Below are 14,760 nucleotides of genomic sequence, written 5' to 3'. Positions count from 1 at the left end.
TATACATATGTATACATATGTATATATATACATATATATACATATGTATATATATACATATATATACATGTGTATATATATACATATGTATATATATACATATGTATATACATATATGTATATACATATGTGTATATATATACATATGTATATATACACATATATATATATATACACATATGTGTACATATATGTGTGTATATGTATATATATATACACATATGTGTACATATATGTGTGTATATGTATATATATATATACACATATGTGTACATATATGTGTGTATATGTATAATAATACACATATGTGTACATATATGTGTGTATATGTATATATATACACATATATATACATATATATATATATACACATATGTATATATATGTGTATATATATATATATGTGTATATGTACATATATATATGTGTATATGTATATATGTGTGTATATATGTATATGTGTATATATATGTATATATATGTATGTGTATATATATCTACCTACATCTACCTACATTATATATGTTATCTATGCAAACGTACAAACAGTGTGTATACTACATCTATAGATTCACAATAGGGTAGTGTGTATACTACATCTATAGATTCACAATACAGATTCACAATAGGGTAGTGTGTATACTACATCTATAGATTCACAATAGGGTAGTGTGTATACTACATCTATAGATTCACAATAGGGTAGTGTGTATACTACATCTATAGATTCACAATAGGGTAGTGTGTATACTACATATATAGATTCACAATAGGGTAGTGTGTATACTACATATATAGATTCACAATAGGGTAGTGTGTATACTACACCTATAGATTCACAATAGGGTAGTGTGTGTATATGTGTATACACCTATAGATTCACAATAGGGTAGTCTGTATACTACATCTATAGATTCACAATAGGGTAGTGTGTATACTACATCTATAGATTCACAATAGGGTAGTGTGTATACTACATCTATAGATTCACAATAGGGTAGTGTGTATACTACATATATAGATTCACAATAGGGTAGTGTGTATACTACATCTATAGATTCACAATATGGTGGGTAGTGTGTATACTACATCTATAGATTCACAATAGGGTAGTGTGTATAGTGTGTATACTACATCTATAGATTCACAATAGGGTAGTGTGTATACTACATATATAGATTCACAATAGGGTAGTGTGTATACTACATCTATAGATTCACAATAGGGTAGTGTGTATACTACATCTATAGATTCACAATAGGGTAGTGTGTATACTACATCTATAGATTCACAATAGGGTAGTGTGTATACTACATCTATAGATTCACAATACAGATTCACAATAGGGTAGTGTGTATACTACATATATAGATTCACAATAGGGTAGTGTGTATACACTATAGACATGTATACTACATCTATAGATTCACAATATAGATTCACAATAGGTAGTGTGTATACTACATCTATAGATTCACAATAGGGTAGTGTGTATACTACATCTATAGATTCACAATAGGGTAGTGTGTATACTACATCTATAGATTCACAATAGGGTAGTGTGTATACTACATCTATAGATTCACAATAGGGTAGTGTGTATACTACATCTATAGATTCACAATAGGGTAGTGTGTATACTACATCTATAGATTCACAATAGGGTAGTGTGTATACTACATCTATAGATTCACAATAGGGTAGTGTGTATACTACATCTATAGATTCACAATAGGGTAGTGTGTATACTACATCTATAGATTCACAATAGGGTAGTGTGTATACTACATCTATAGATTCACAATAGGGTAGTGTGTATACTACATCTATAGATTCACAATAGGGTAGTGTGTATACTACATCTATAGATTCACAATAGGGTAGTGTGTATACTACATCTATAGATTCACAATAGGGTAGTGTGTATACTACATCTATAGATTCACAATAGGGTAGTGTGTATACTACATCTATAGATTCACAATAGGGTAGTGTGTATACTACATCTATAGATTCACAATAGGGTAGTGTGTATACTACATCTATAGATTCACAATAGGGTAGTGTGTATACTACATCTATAGATTCACAATAGGGTAGTGTGTATACTACATCTATAGATTCACAATAGGGTAGTGTGTATACTACATATAGATTCACAATAGGGTAGTGTGTATACTACATCTATAGATTCACAATAGGGTAGTGTGTATACTACATCTATAGATTCACAATAGGGTAGTGTGTATACTACATCTATAGATTCACAATAGGGTAGTGTGTATACTACATCTATAGATTATAGATTCACAATAGGGTAGTGTGTATACTACATCTATAGATTCACAATAGGGTAGTGTGTATACTACATCTATAGATTCACAATAGGGTAGTGTGTATACTACATCTATAGATTCACAATAGGGTAGTGTGTATACTACATCTATAGATTCACAATAGGGTAGTGTGTATACTACATCTATAGATTCACAATAGGGTAGTGTGTATACTACATCTATAGATTCACAATAGGGTAGTGTGTATACTACATCTATAGATTCACAATAGGGTAGTGTGTATACTACATCTATAGATTCACAATAGGGTAGTGTGTATACTACATCTATAGATTCACAATAGGGTAGTGTGTATACTACATCTATAGATTCACAATAGGGTAGTGTGTATACTACATCTATAGATTCACAATAGGGTAGTGTGTATACTACATCTATAGATTCACAATAGGGTAGTGTGTATACTACATCTATAGATTCACAATAGGGTAGTGTGTATACTACATCTATAGATTCACAATAGGGTAGTGTGTATACTACATCTATAGATTCACAATAGGGTAGTGTGTATACTACATATATAGATTCACAATAGGGTATACTATATATATAGATCTACATCTATAGATTCACAATAGTATACTACATCTATAGATTCACAATAGTGTGTATACTACATCTATAGATTCACAATAGGGTAGTGTGTATACTACATATATAGATTCACAATAGGGTAGTGTGTATACTACATCTATAGATTCACAATAGGGTAGTGTGTATACTACATCTATAGATTCACAATAGGGTAGTGTGTATACTACATCTATAGATTCACAATAGGGTAGTGTGTATACTACATCTATAGATTCACAATAGGGTAGTGTGTATACTACATCTATAGATTCACAATAGGGTAGTGTGTATACTACATCTATAGATTCACAATAGGGTAGTGTGTATACTACATCTATAGATTCACAATAGGGTAGTGTGTATACTACATCTATAGATTCACAATAGGGTAGTGTGTATACTACATCTATAGATTCACAATAGGGTAGTGTGTATACTACATCTATAGATTCACAATAGGGTAGTGTGTATACTACATCTATAGATTCACAATAGGGTAGTGTGTATACTACATCTATAGATTCACAATAGGGTAGTGTGTATACTACATCTATAGATTCACAATAGGGTAGTGTGTATACTACATCTATAGATTCACAATAGGGTAGTGTGTATACTACATCTATAGATTCACAATAGGGTAGTGTGTATACTACATCTATAGATTCACAATAGGGTAGTGTGTATACTACATCTATAGATTCACAATAGGGTAGTGTGTATACTACATCTATAGATTCACAATAGGGTAGTGTGTATACTACATCTATAGATTCACAATAGGGTAGTGTGTATACTACATCTATAGATTCACAATAGGGTAGTGTGTATACTACATCTATAGATTCACAATAGGGTAGTGTGTATACTACATCTATAGATTCACAATAGGGTAGTGTGTATACTACATCTATAGATTCACAATAGGGTAGTGTGTATACTACATCTATAGATTCACAATAGGGTAGTGTGTATACTGTGTTTTATGTTTGGAGATATTAGATGGAATGACTTCACATTAACCAAAGGATTGACTCTCCCCTGCTGTCATCCTAGCCTCAGGTTGTATCCCAAACAGCACCTTATTCCAAAAACAGTGCATTACTTTTCATCAGGTCCCATAGGGCTCTGCACTATATAGGGATTAGGGTGCCATTTGGGATGTAGCCTCAAAGTCTCAAGCACAAGGTCATGTTGCCTCATCCTTCTAGCCCAGACCTTATCTCATTCCCTGTTATCAAAGCTAATGATATCAAATCCACAGGATTAACTTGACCCAGATATACAGGGAGTGTGCTTCCCAAATGGCAACCTTTTGCCATATAGTACACTACTTTGGAGCAGTCCACATCGCCTCAGTCTAAGTATGACCATACAGGCTCTGGTCACTACATAGGGAATAGGGTGCCATTTGGTAAGCTCACAGAGAGGGCGTTAGAGGGAGGGTCTGAATGCATTGCCTCACAGTCTAAGTATGACCATCGGTCAGTACGAGACAGAAATTACAGTGATTGAAATGTACTGCTCGTGAGAGCTTGGTTTTAGGTCCAGCTGATTCCAGACAGAACAGGGTGGAAGATCTTGTTCTCTACTGATTGACTCTTTTCTCATTTTAAGATCACCTCATTAGATCACTTCATTAGATCACTTCATTAGATCACTACAGTAGATTACAAGGTCCAACTGAAATGTGACTTCTGCTTTTAACCCCTCCAAGGACATAAATACACCCAGGTTTTGGAGAGGTGTGGGGAGCTGCCACACTGGGCGCCCCGGGGAGCTGTTGTTATGGGGGGTTAAGTGCCTTGCTCAAGGGCACACCAACAGGCAATGGCATCTGGGATTTGACACCGGCAACCCTCTAGTTGCCAGCTCACTTCCCGATAGATTTTTCCTGTCAGACCCAGGATTTGAACTGGCAACCATCCGGTTGCTGAGTTTCCTCTTTAACCGCTAGGCTAACTGCCGCCCAAATTATGCTAATGCTAATGTAGAATCATTATTCCAAATCAAATCATTATCATAATGTCAGATATAATGTAGGTTTTATTTATAATATTTTGTGTTAGTTATAAAGTTGTTTTATCCTTCTAAACCTTCATGCTATAGCCTATATTTGTCATGTGAGTAAATGACAATGGTTTCATTCACTGTAAGAGGTTGACCACTGTTATGTTATGTTCCCCCTCTCTCTCTCTCTCCATCCATCATTCCCTTCAGAGCATAAGACAGAGATGAACCCCAGACAGCTTGTGAAGGAAGCATCCAGAATCAACCAGCAGCCCACAAAGGAGACAGGGAAGGAAGCATCAAAGGAAACAATCAAGGAGCCAGTAAAGCGTTGTCCGTTGATTCTAGGCTTGAGTCGTATCTACATCCAGACCCGGCAGGAGAAACGCCTCCACCTGACCATCGGTGGGCGTGCTTACCTCCTTCCAAAAACCTCCCTGATCATCAAATGCCCTGTCCGGCGCTTCCAGGTTGGATCCCTTCCTCATGGTCTTTATTGTTGTAATGGATGAGAACATATGCCATGGCTGGGGTTTCCAACTATGACTGTTTATCATTTCAAATCACTTACATTTCATTTTGTAGATTCATTCTGGCAATAGACAAATCTCCCTGAACAGCTGTTCTGCTCAGCTTGTCAGGAGGTAAAGGCCATTCCAGGACTCCAGTCTAAATTGAGAGGTTGGCCTCCTTAGCTCTTATTTTTGCTTTGTGTTTTGTCTTGTATGTTGCATCTAGAAAGCCTACATCCGTTGGGAGAAGGACGGCCGCCCCCTGCCCAGTTGCAAGCGTCTGGGCGTCACCAAATCTGGTTCTCTAAAGATCCACAGCCTAGGAGTCGTGGACAGTGGGGTGTACGTGTGTATCGCTGGCCCCGCCTCAGACACATTCACCCTTAAACTGATTGGCAGCGACAGCAGACTGATCAACCGACCGTTTGAAAACGAATCGGACCCCGAACCTGGCCTAGACCTGACCAGGATTCAACCAGGATTCAACCCTCAGGACTGGGACCCCCAGGGTCTTCCTCACTGCCTCCCGTTTACCCCCAGCCTCAAAGGTCCCAGTCTGTCTCTGCTGCCCGGTGGTGTGGAGGCCTCGGTGCTGCAGGTGCAGGCGGGGGCCTTGGTGCTGCAGCCCTGGAGCCTGGAGGAGAGGGTGAGGAACGTGAGTCTGCAGGCGGAGATGGGAGAGATCAGCCAGGAACAAGCTTCTCAGATCATCTACACCCTCATCACAGAGATGTCTGGAGGCCAACAGGCCTCCACAGAGCAGTGGAAAGGGACCAAGGAGGAGACGGGGAACCCAAAAGGTAACCTTTTGTTACGATAGAAAATAATCCAGTACAATAGAATACAACTTTTTCCCTCCAAGGATGTCACCGTACCAGAATGAAAAACACCACATGTACATCATACACATTAGAAACAGTTACCCAGGCACACCATGCTGTACATATAGGACAGAAACACTCACATTCATTCATAATGAATCTGCAAGTGCCTGAGAAGTTTTTTTGCATAATATAATATACAGTATTACGTAACTTTTTTGTTATGACCCACTATAATGAAGGCCGGTTCAACAGAAATGACCCACTATAATGAAGGCTGGTTCAACAGAAATGACCTACTATAATGAAGGCTGGTTCAACAGAAATGACCCACTATAATGAAGGCTGGTTCAACAGAAATGACCCACTATAATGAAGGCTGGTTCAACAGAAATGACCTACTATAATGAAGGCTGGTTCAACAGAAATGACCTACTATAATGAAGGCCAGTTCAACAGAAATGACCCACTATAATGAAGGCTGGTTCAACAGAAATGACCCACTATAATGAAGGCTGGTTCAACAAAAATGACCTACTATGATGAAGGCTGGTTCAACAGAAATGACCCACTATAATGAAGGCTGGTTCAACAGAAATGACCTACTATAATGAAGGCTGGTTCAACAGAAATGACCCACTATAATGAAGGCTGGTTCAACAGAAATGACCTACTATAATGAAGGCTGGTTCAACAGAAATGACCCACTATAATGAAGGCTGGTTCAACAGAAATGACCTACTATAATGAAGGCTGGTTCAACAGAAATGACCTACTATAATGAAGGCTGGTTCAACAGAAATGACCCACTATAATGAAGGCTGGTTCAACAGAAATGACCTACTATAATGAAGGCTGGTTCAACAGAAATGACCCACTTTAATGAAGGCTGGTTCAACAGATATGAGATGTTTTATACAACAGTCTTCTGTCTGTTCTCTTTTTGACTCCCTCTGCATTTTTGCAATCAATTGCCTGAATTTTCTCCATCTCCTTAGTTATCATGCTCTAATTCCACTGGGCATTCTACTGATTTCAAGACTTGCTCTTCCAGAAAGTGGAGGGCAACACTTTTGCAGTCCTACTACGTGATGTCTTTCATAAAAGCCATGTTAGAAAGGATTACTTACACATGCTGACCAGCTTATGTTATAGACAAACGTGTGCTACATGGCAGACCAATCCGAACTCATCTCTCGGCATGTCCAGCCCATCCATTATCTCAGCCAATCATGGCTATGAATGTTCCTGGCTCATGAAGGTTCCTGGCTTTTTCCATGGCTAAACCAACTAGGCTCGTAATTTAACAGTTGTATTCGTTTTTACAGATGGCATGCAAGTGTGTTATTAAGACACATGAACATTTACATGTTCCAGAAGGCATTTCTGCCCAAGCGTTTACGTTCAAACGCCTCTCCTGTAAAGTGTGTGTGTGACATATGCCTAGTTTTCTGAAATGAGTCACATATTTTGCCATGGAGTACATTCTGATTGGCCATTGAGGGACCAAGCCTCGAGACACCCACAACTTCTTTATTCATCAAAACCCAGCCCCTTTCGCGCCAATGCCAACAAGTGTCCCGAGAATTGTGATAGTGAAAATAGCAAAACTATTTCTGACACACCCCTGAACCTATAGCACTACCGCCTGCGTTTAGATTTACCATTCTGTTAGGTTTGTTAAAGTAGAGCCCGAAACAGGATTGTGTATTCAGATGAAACATTTGCAGGCACTATATGGTGTTAGAGTTACATTTAAAACGTGGGTATTCATAGGACAGATACTTTCATGGCTAAATAAAAAATACAAGTTATTTATTTATGTTCAGTTTATATACAGGAATGAAACCCACAACTCATTATGACATTACTAGTGCATCAAATGTGTTTTATCAAGGTTGGGGGTCAATTCCTTTTCAATTCAGGAAGAAAAACATAACATTCTAATTCCAAATGTTTCTCATAGAGCATTGAGATGTGGAATTTCAGTTTATTTCTTGAAACTAATTAATGGAAATGGAACTGACCCCGACTGTAGTTATTATTTAATCTGCAACATACAATGTGATACGATCTCAAATCTCAATAGACCGGACACCAAACTCGTCAGAGTGGTCGGCTAGTAGCTTCAAGAGACCAGTGATCATCCGACAGAGGCAGAACCCCTCGATGACCTTCCAGAGGAGTCTGAACATCAGTGTTGGCCAGACAGCCTTCCTGACCAACGCCACGCGGCAGCTGTACCTGCTCTGCCCCTCAAAGGGCATCCCGCAGCCCCAAATCACCTGGACCAAGGACGGAGTAGAGCTACAACTGACTGACAGGTAACACATACAGTAATACACAAATACACACATGCATACTGTCACATTCACACACACACACACACACACACACACACACACACACACACACACACACACACACACACACACACACACACACACACACACACACACACACACAAATAAGACATGCCCATTAGCTTTATGTTATCCTCCATTCTCACTCCTCTTTCCATAATATAGTGCAGCAGCCCTCTATGTGGGGTATAGCTCAGGCCTGCTGGGCTTGGCTTTGCCCTGGATAGAATACTGATTGAAGCTATGCAGGATCCCTGTGAGAAGCTATGGAATCTGTTACTCATATATCAGAGAAAGGAGAAAGGACTCGGAGCCCGCTGTGAATGTTCTGTGTTCCGAGTCCGCCTCAGATCATGGTGTAAAATGTACAATTTCACCTTCCGGCCCTGTTGCTCAGTCTTCATCCTCCTCCCCCTCTTCAAATCTTCCTCTCTACTCATGTCTTCTTCCTCCTTTACCCCATTCTCATCCTCCTCTTCCTCACATCTTGTATATCACCCTCCTTCATCCCATTCCTCACATCTTGTGTAACCCCCTCCTCCTCTTCCTCACGTATTGTATATCCCCCCTCCTCCTCCTCCTACTCCTACTCTCCTCATGGATCTCCCATGGAGCTGGAGCAGCACTCACTGTTTTACAGGGTCAGTTCAGAACTTGGCTGGAGAAGGGAGAGAGTGTAGAGAAAGGGGATAGAGAGGTGAGCGATGGAGAGGAAAGGAAAGGGAAGAAAACGGCTAGAGAGAGGGAAGAGAGGTGAAGGAGAGGGGAGAAGAGAAGGGAAGGAAAGAGGAGAGAGGGGAAAGACAGAGGAGAGAGAAGGGAAGGACAGAGGAGAGAGAAGGAAAGGACAGAGGAGAGAGAAGGGAAGGACAGAGGAGAGAGAAGGGAAGGACAGAGGAGAGAGAAGGGAAGGACAGAGGAGAGAGAAGGGAAGGACAGAGGAGAGAGAAGGGAAGGACAGAGGAGAGAGAGGGGAAGGAAAAAGGAGAGAGAGGGGAAATAAAGAGGAGAGAGAAGGGAAGGACAGAGGAGAGAGAGGGGAAGGAAAAAGGAGAGAGAGGGGAAGGAATGAGGAGAGAGAGGGGAAGGAATGAGGATAGAGAGGAGAAGGAAAATGGAGAGAGAGGGGAAGGAATGAGGAGAGAGGGGAAGGAAAGAGGAGAGAAAAGGGAAGGACAGAGGGGAGAGAGAGGGGAAGGAGGGGAAGGAGAGAGAGGGGAAGGAAAGAGGAAAGAGAAGGGAAGGGGAGGGAAGGCAGCATAAAATTGGGGGAAAAAGGCGAAAAATAAAAAAAGTGAAATGGTAATGGAAATGGGGAGGGAAACATGGATGGTTGATTGACATTGACAGGGCCCAGGGCCGAGGCGTGAAGCTGTGTGTTCTCCCAGTTCCGTGTGAGTGTGGAGATGGTTGCCCTTCACTTGCTCTTATCAAAGTGATGTGGTCTTGGAACCAGCGTGTTGTGATAGCAGGCAACGGGACAGCCTGTTGTGTACTGTAACCCGTTTGAACTCTCTAAACACTTGGATAGATTTGAAGTGGAAATTCAGTAACTCTTACAAGACAATGAAAATTGCTATAATTAAAACCAATGTGTTTCGGCCTTTAGCCTTCATCAGGATTTTTCAACAGATTTGCCAGGCCTCATGTTCATTCAATGAGAGGAAAGACGTTTGTTTTAGGTTGCATACCGGCTTTTTAAACCTGTAGTAGAGAAATAAAAATAACAGGTTTTATGTTTGATGTGAATGTATGCCAGTGTGGAGCCAAAGGCACATTTCCACATTTGGACTTGCTTGCTTTTGGTGGTGCAATGCCCTGAATGCCATGGCAGTCTTTCCTTCATAGAAGCTGCTAAGCCCGACCTGACACCAGTGTCTCGCCAGATGTTATCCATAATGTCTCCTTGGGCCTTGTGGGAGGTCTTGGTCCATTACGTGAGGGGACCCACAGTATAAATGTACTGGCAGCCAGCTCAGGATGTCCAGCAAGTCTCAGCCTTCTGACCTTTATCTGGAAAATCTGGACAATTAAGTTGTTTGTGGTCCAAATGTCATCATGTGATCCTGATTGGTCAGACCTGGTTGGACCATGGTATTTAGTCTCATTTTCTCACATGCTATTGTCACAAGGAGTAGACCAAGATGCAGTGTGGTATGTTTCCATCCTTTATTATGGAATAGAAAACTTCAAAGAACACAAACAACAAAGCGAACAACCAAAACGTGAAGCTAATATAATGTTCTCAGGCAACTATACATAGACAAGATCCCACAAAGCACAATGGGAAAATGCCTACCCAAATATGATCCCCAATCAGAGACAACGATAAACAGCTGCCTCTGATTGGGAACCATACTAGGCCAACATCGAAATACAATTCACCTTGATAACCCACCCTTAAATCACACCCCGACCTAACCAACATAGAGAATAACAGCTCTCTATGGTCAGGGCGTGACAGTTATGCATATACTGAACACGTGTTCAAGTCACTTTGGATAAAAGCGTATGCTAAACAACTGAACAGTATTATATCATCTTGTCCTATCCTGTCTACTGGCATGTCTACTGTATATATTCTACTGCATGTGTTTAGCAGGTTTTACATGATAGGTACAGTGCTGGCCGTAGGACTGTTGCTAGCCACAATTCTATTTTTCCAGGGATGTGGTCTGAGAGAGTACATTTTCCATGCTCTATTGGTTTATACGTTCCCCTCTAGGTCCACTGACTCCATGTTATAAAGTAGAAAACCATTTTTCCCCATTTACTACATATAGCAGAGTAAGTCTGATACTTGGATTATCTAAATAAAAGGTCAGTCAATATGTTAGGCACAGATCTAGGATCAGGGTATCCTCCCTTAAGCCTCACCTTAACCATAATGGGGGGACAAACAAAACTGATCTTGGATCAATGTCAAGAGGGCAACTACATTCTGCTACAGAGTAGAAAGAGGTTTCACCCCCTAATGGTTATGGTTAGGCTTCGGGAAGGGTACACTGATCCTAGATCTGTGCATAAGGGTAACTTCTAGCCTGTGAGTGGTGGCCAAGCATCAGTCTGATGAAGTGGGATGTGGGTGGGAGTAGCTCTGTGTACATTCCCACATGGTCTAAATGGGATCTAACAGAGAGCTTATAGCCCCATAGAGATCCATAAACCACTGCATGGCTTTAGCAGCCCCCAGCCTCCCCTAGCCACACACCCATATACACAAACCCTGTTTGTTTCCCCAGACCCAGATCCTGCCTCTCTCCCCCAGCCCATAACCCCAGACACAGACCCTGACCCAGCCACAGTCCCTGTGTTCCCAATCCCAGCCCATGCCCTCTCCCCACAGCAACACTCCATATAAACAGTCCCTGTCCACTTCCCCCAGCCCCTCTCCCCCAGCCCATAACCCCAGACACAGACCCTGACCCAGCCACAGTCCCTGTGTTCCCAATCCCAGCCCATGCCCTCTCCCCACAGCAACACTCCATATAAACAGTCCCTGTCCACTTCCCCCAGCCCCTCTCCCCCAGCCCATAACCCCAGACACAGACCCTGACCCAGCCACAGTCCCTGTGTTCCCAATCCCAGCCCATGCCCTCTCCCCACAGCAACACTCCATATAAACAGTCCCTGTCCACTTCCCCCAGCCCCTCTCCCCCAGCCCATAACCCCAGACACAGACCCTGACCCAGCCACAGTCCCTGTGTTCCCAATCCCAGCCCATGCCCTCTCCCCACAGCAACACTCCATATAAACAGTCCCTGTCCACTTCCCCCAGCCCCTCTCCCCCAGCCCTTTAACCCCAGTCTCAAAGGAAGTAGACTTCATGAGTCAAAAAACAGTATCTCCCTCTCTCCAGTCCCCACAAGCTGTTTTGACCCAAGCTTTCCCTGCATGGTGGTTCCTGTAATCTCTTAAATCTGTTATTGGAGTGTTTGAACCTGGGCCAATATTCATAGTGCCTCCATGCAGAAGTGCTGATCTAAGATCAGGTCTTCCCTGTCCATTAAATTATATTCCTTATGATCTAAAATGGTAAACTGAATCCCGATCAGCACTCCTACTGTGAGATGCTTTATGAATACAGGCCCAGGAATCAAGTAGACATTGTGTTGCTCCTCTGTCCTGGATTGGTGGTGTTTGTTCCAGAGCCAAGGGAAGCCCCAGACCCTGACCCAGACTTAGTCCCTTGGCCTTCCCAAGTCCCAGTGGCCGGAGAGGAAGGACAGCTCAGAGCATGGGAAGAGGACCAGTCCCTTCCCCCAGCCCTGGACTGTCCAGAGAGGAAGGACAGCTCAGAGCATGGGAAGAGGACCAGTCCCTTCAGAGACTGGACTGTCCAGAGAGGAAGGACAGCTCAGAGCATGGGAAGAGGACCAGTCCCTTCAGAGACTGGACTGTCCAGAGAGGAAGGACAGCTCAGAGCATGGGAAGAGGACCAGTCCCTTCCAGTCCCCTGGACTGTCCAGAGAGGACCCACAGCTCCAGAGCATGGGAAGAGGACCAGTCCCTTCAGAGACTGGACTGTCCAGAGAGGAAGGACAGCTCAGAGCCTGGGCCAAGATTCACCAGTCCCTTCAGAGACTGGACTGTCTAAGAGGCAGGACAGCTCAGAGCATGGGAAGAGGACCAGTCCCTTCAGAGAGGTAAAAAGAGACTGGACTGTCCAGAGAGGGACTGTGAGATGGTTTATGAATAGGCCCAGGAATCAAGTCATTCATTGTGTTGTCTGTCCTGTGATTGGTCTGTGTGTTTGTCTGTGCCAAGGAAGTGTGTCTGTCTGTGCATGAGTGTGTAGTTTGTCTGCCAATCAAATGAGCAGGTCTGTGCATGTATGCAAGCAAGGACACGTGTGTGTGTGTCCCTTCAGAGCCTTGTGTTCAGAGACTTTAAAACACATAGCAAAAGAGGACCAATCATAAGAACTGGACTAATCCAGACAGATTAACAGCTCACTGAAACATGGGAAGAGGACCAGTCCCAAATGGACTATTCCTTTGTGGTGCACTACTTTTGACCAGAGCATAGGGTAATAGAGTGCCATTTGGGATCAGAGACTAACTGTGAAAATATGAAAGAGACAGTTCAGCATCATTAAAGGAAATTAGATCTTTAATCGGCTGATTAATTTGATTAGACTAGAGCAGGACTTTCCGTTTATTCTGGATTTCCAGCAGGAAGGACAGCTACACACACAATAGCATGGGAACACACACAGTCACACACACACACTGTCACAGAGCACACACACAGCACACAGCATGGGAAGAGGACACACGCACACACACAATGGACTGCCATACACACGGACACTCAGACACAAGCACCCACACAATTACATACACAGACATGGACTGTCCAGAGAGGAAGGACAGCTCAGAGCATGGGTTTGACCCAGTCCCTTGAGACAGTTCCAGTTTGTAATAGTTTAGATGTCATGTGACTGCTGAGAGACCATAGGCTGTTCAGTTCTAGACTCTGGTCATGTGACTGCAGAGACCATAGGCAGTTCAGACTCTAGAGACATCTGGTCCAGTGACTTCAGCTGTTCACTAGACTCTGGTCATGTGACTGCTCAGAGCATGGGACCATAGGGACTGTTCAGTTCTAGACTCTGGTCATGTGACTGCTGAGAGACCATAGGACAGTTCAGAGCCTAGACTCAGTCATCAGAGTGACTGACTGTCAGACCATAGGAAGGACAGTTCTAGACTCTGGTCATGTGACTGCTGAGAGACCATAGGCTCCCAGTTCTAGACTCTGGTCATGTGACTGCTCATAGGCTGTACAGTTCTAGACTCTGGTCATGTGACTGCTGAGAGATCATAGGACCTGCTGTTCAGTTCTAGACTCTGGTCATGTGACTGCTCATAGGCTGTACAGTTCAGACTCTGGTCATGTGACTGCTGAGAGACCATAGGCTGTTCAGTTCTAGACTCTGGTCATGTGACTGCTGAGAGACCATAGGCTGTTCAGACCTAGACTCTGGTCATGTGACTGCTGAGAGACCATAGGACTGTTCAGTTCTAGACTCTGGTCATGTGACTGCTGCTCATCATTCTGTACAGTTCTAGACTCTGGTCATGTGACTGCTGAGAGACCATAGGCTGTGCCTACAGTTCTG

The 14,760-nt window shown here is 42.5% G+C and overlaps 1 protein-coding gene across 1 annotated transcript in view; it reads left to right on the top strand.

Annotated features, from left to right (window-relative positions):
• adamtsl3 (ADAMTS-like 3) overlaps positions 1 to 14,760 on the top strand; it is a 228,380-nt gene that overhangs the window by 185,656 nt on the left and 27,964 nt on the right. Inside the window, 3 exon segments of the mRNA XM_064984412.1 lie at positions 5,151 to 5,410; positions 5,679 to 6,252; positions 8,363 to 8,597. Of these exon segments, the coding sequence (XP_064840484.1) occupies positions 5,151 to 5,410; positions 5,679 to 6,252; positions 8,363 to 8,597 (1,069 nt within the window).

The sequence above is a fragment of the Oncorhynchus masou genome, chromosome 2 (genome assembly GCF_036934945.1).
Source record: "Oncorhynchus masou masou isolate Uvic2021 chromosome 2, UVic_Omas_1.1, whole genome shotgun sequence".
Lineage (NCBI taxonomy): Eukaryota > Metazoa > Chordata > Actinopteri > Salmoniformes > Salmonidae > Oncorhynchus > Oncorhynchus masou.
The sequence above is the reverse complement of the archived record's forward strand: the minus strand, read 5'-3'. Positions and strand labels throughout refer to the sequence as shown.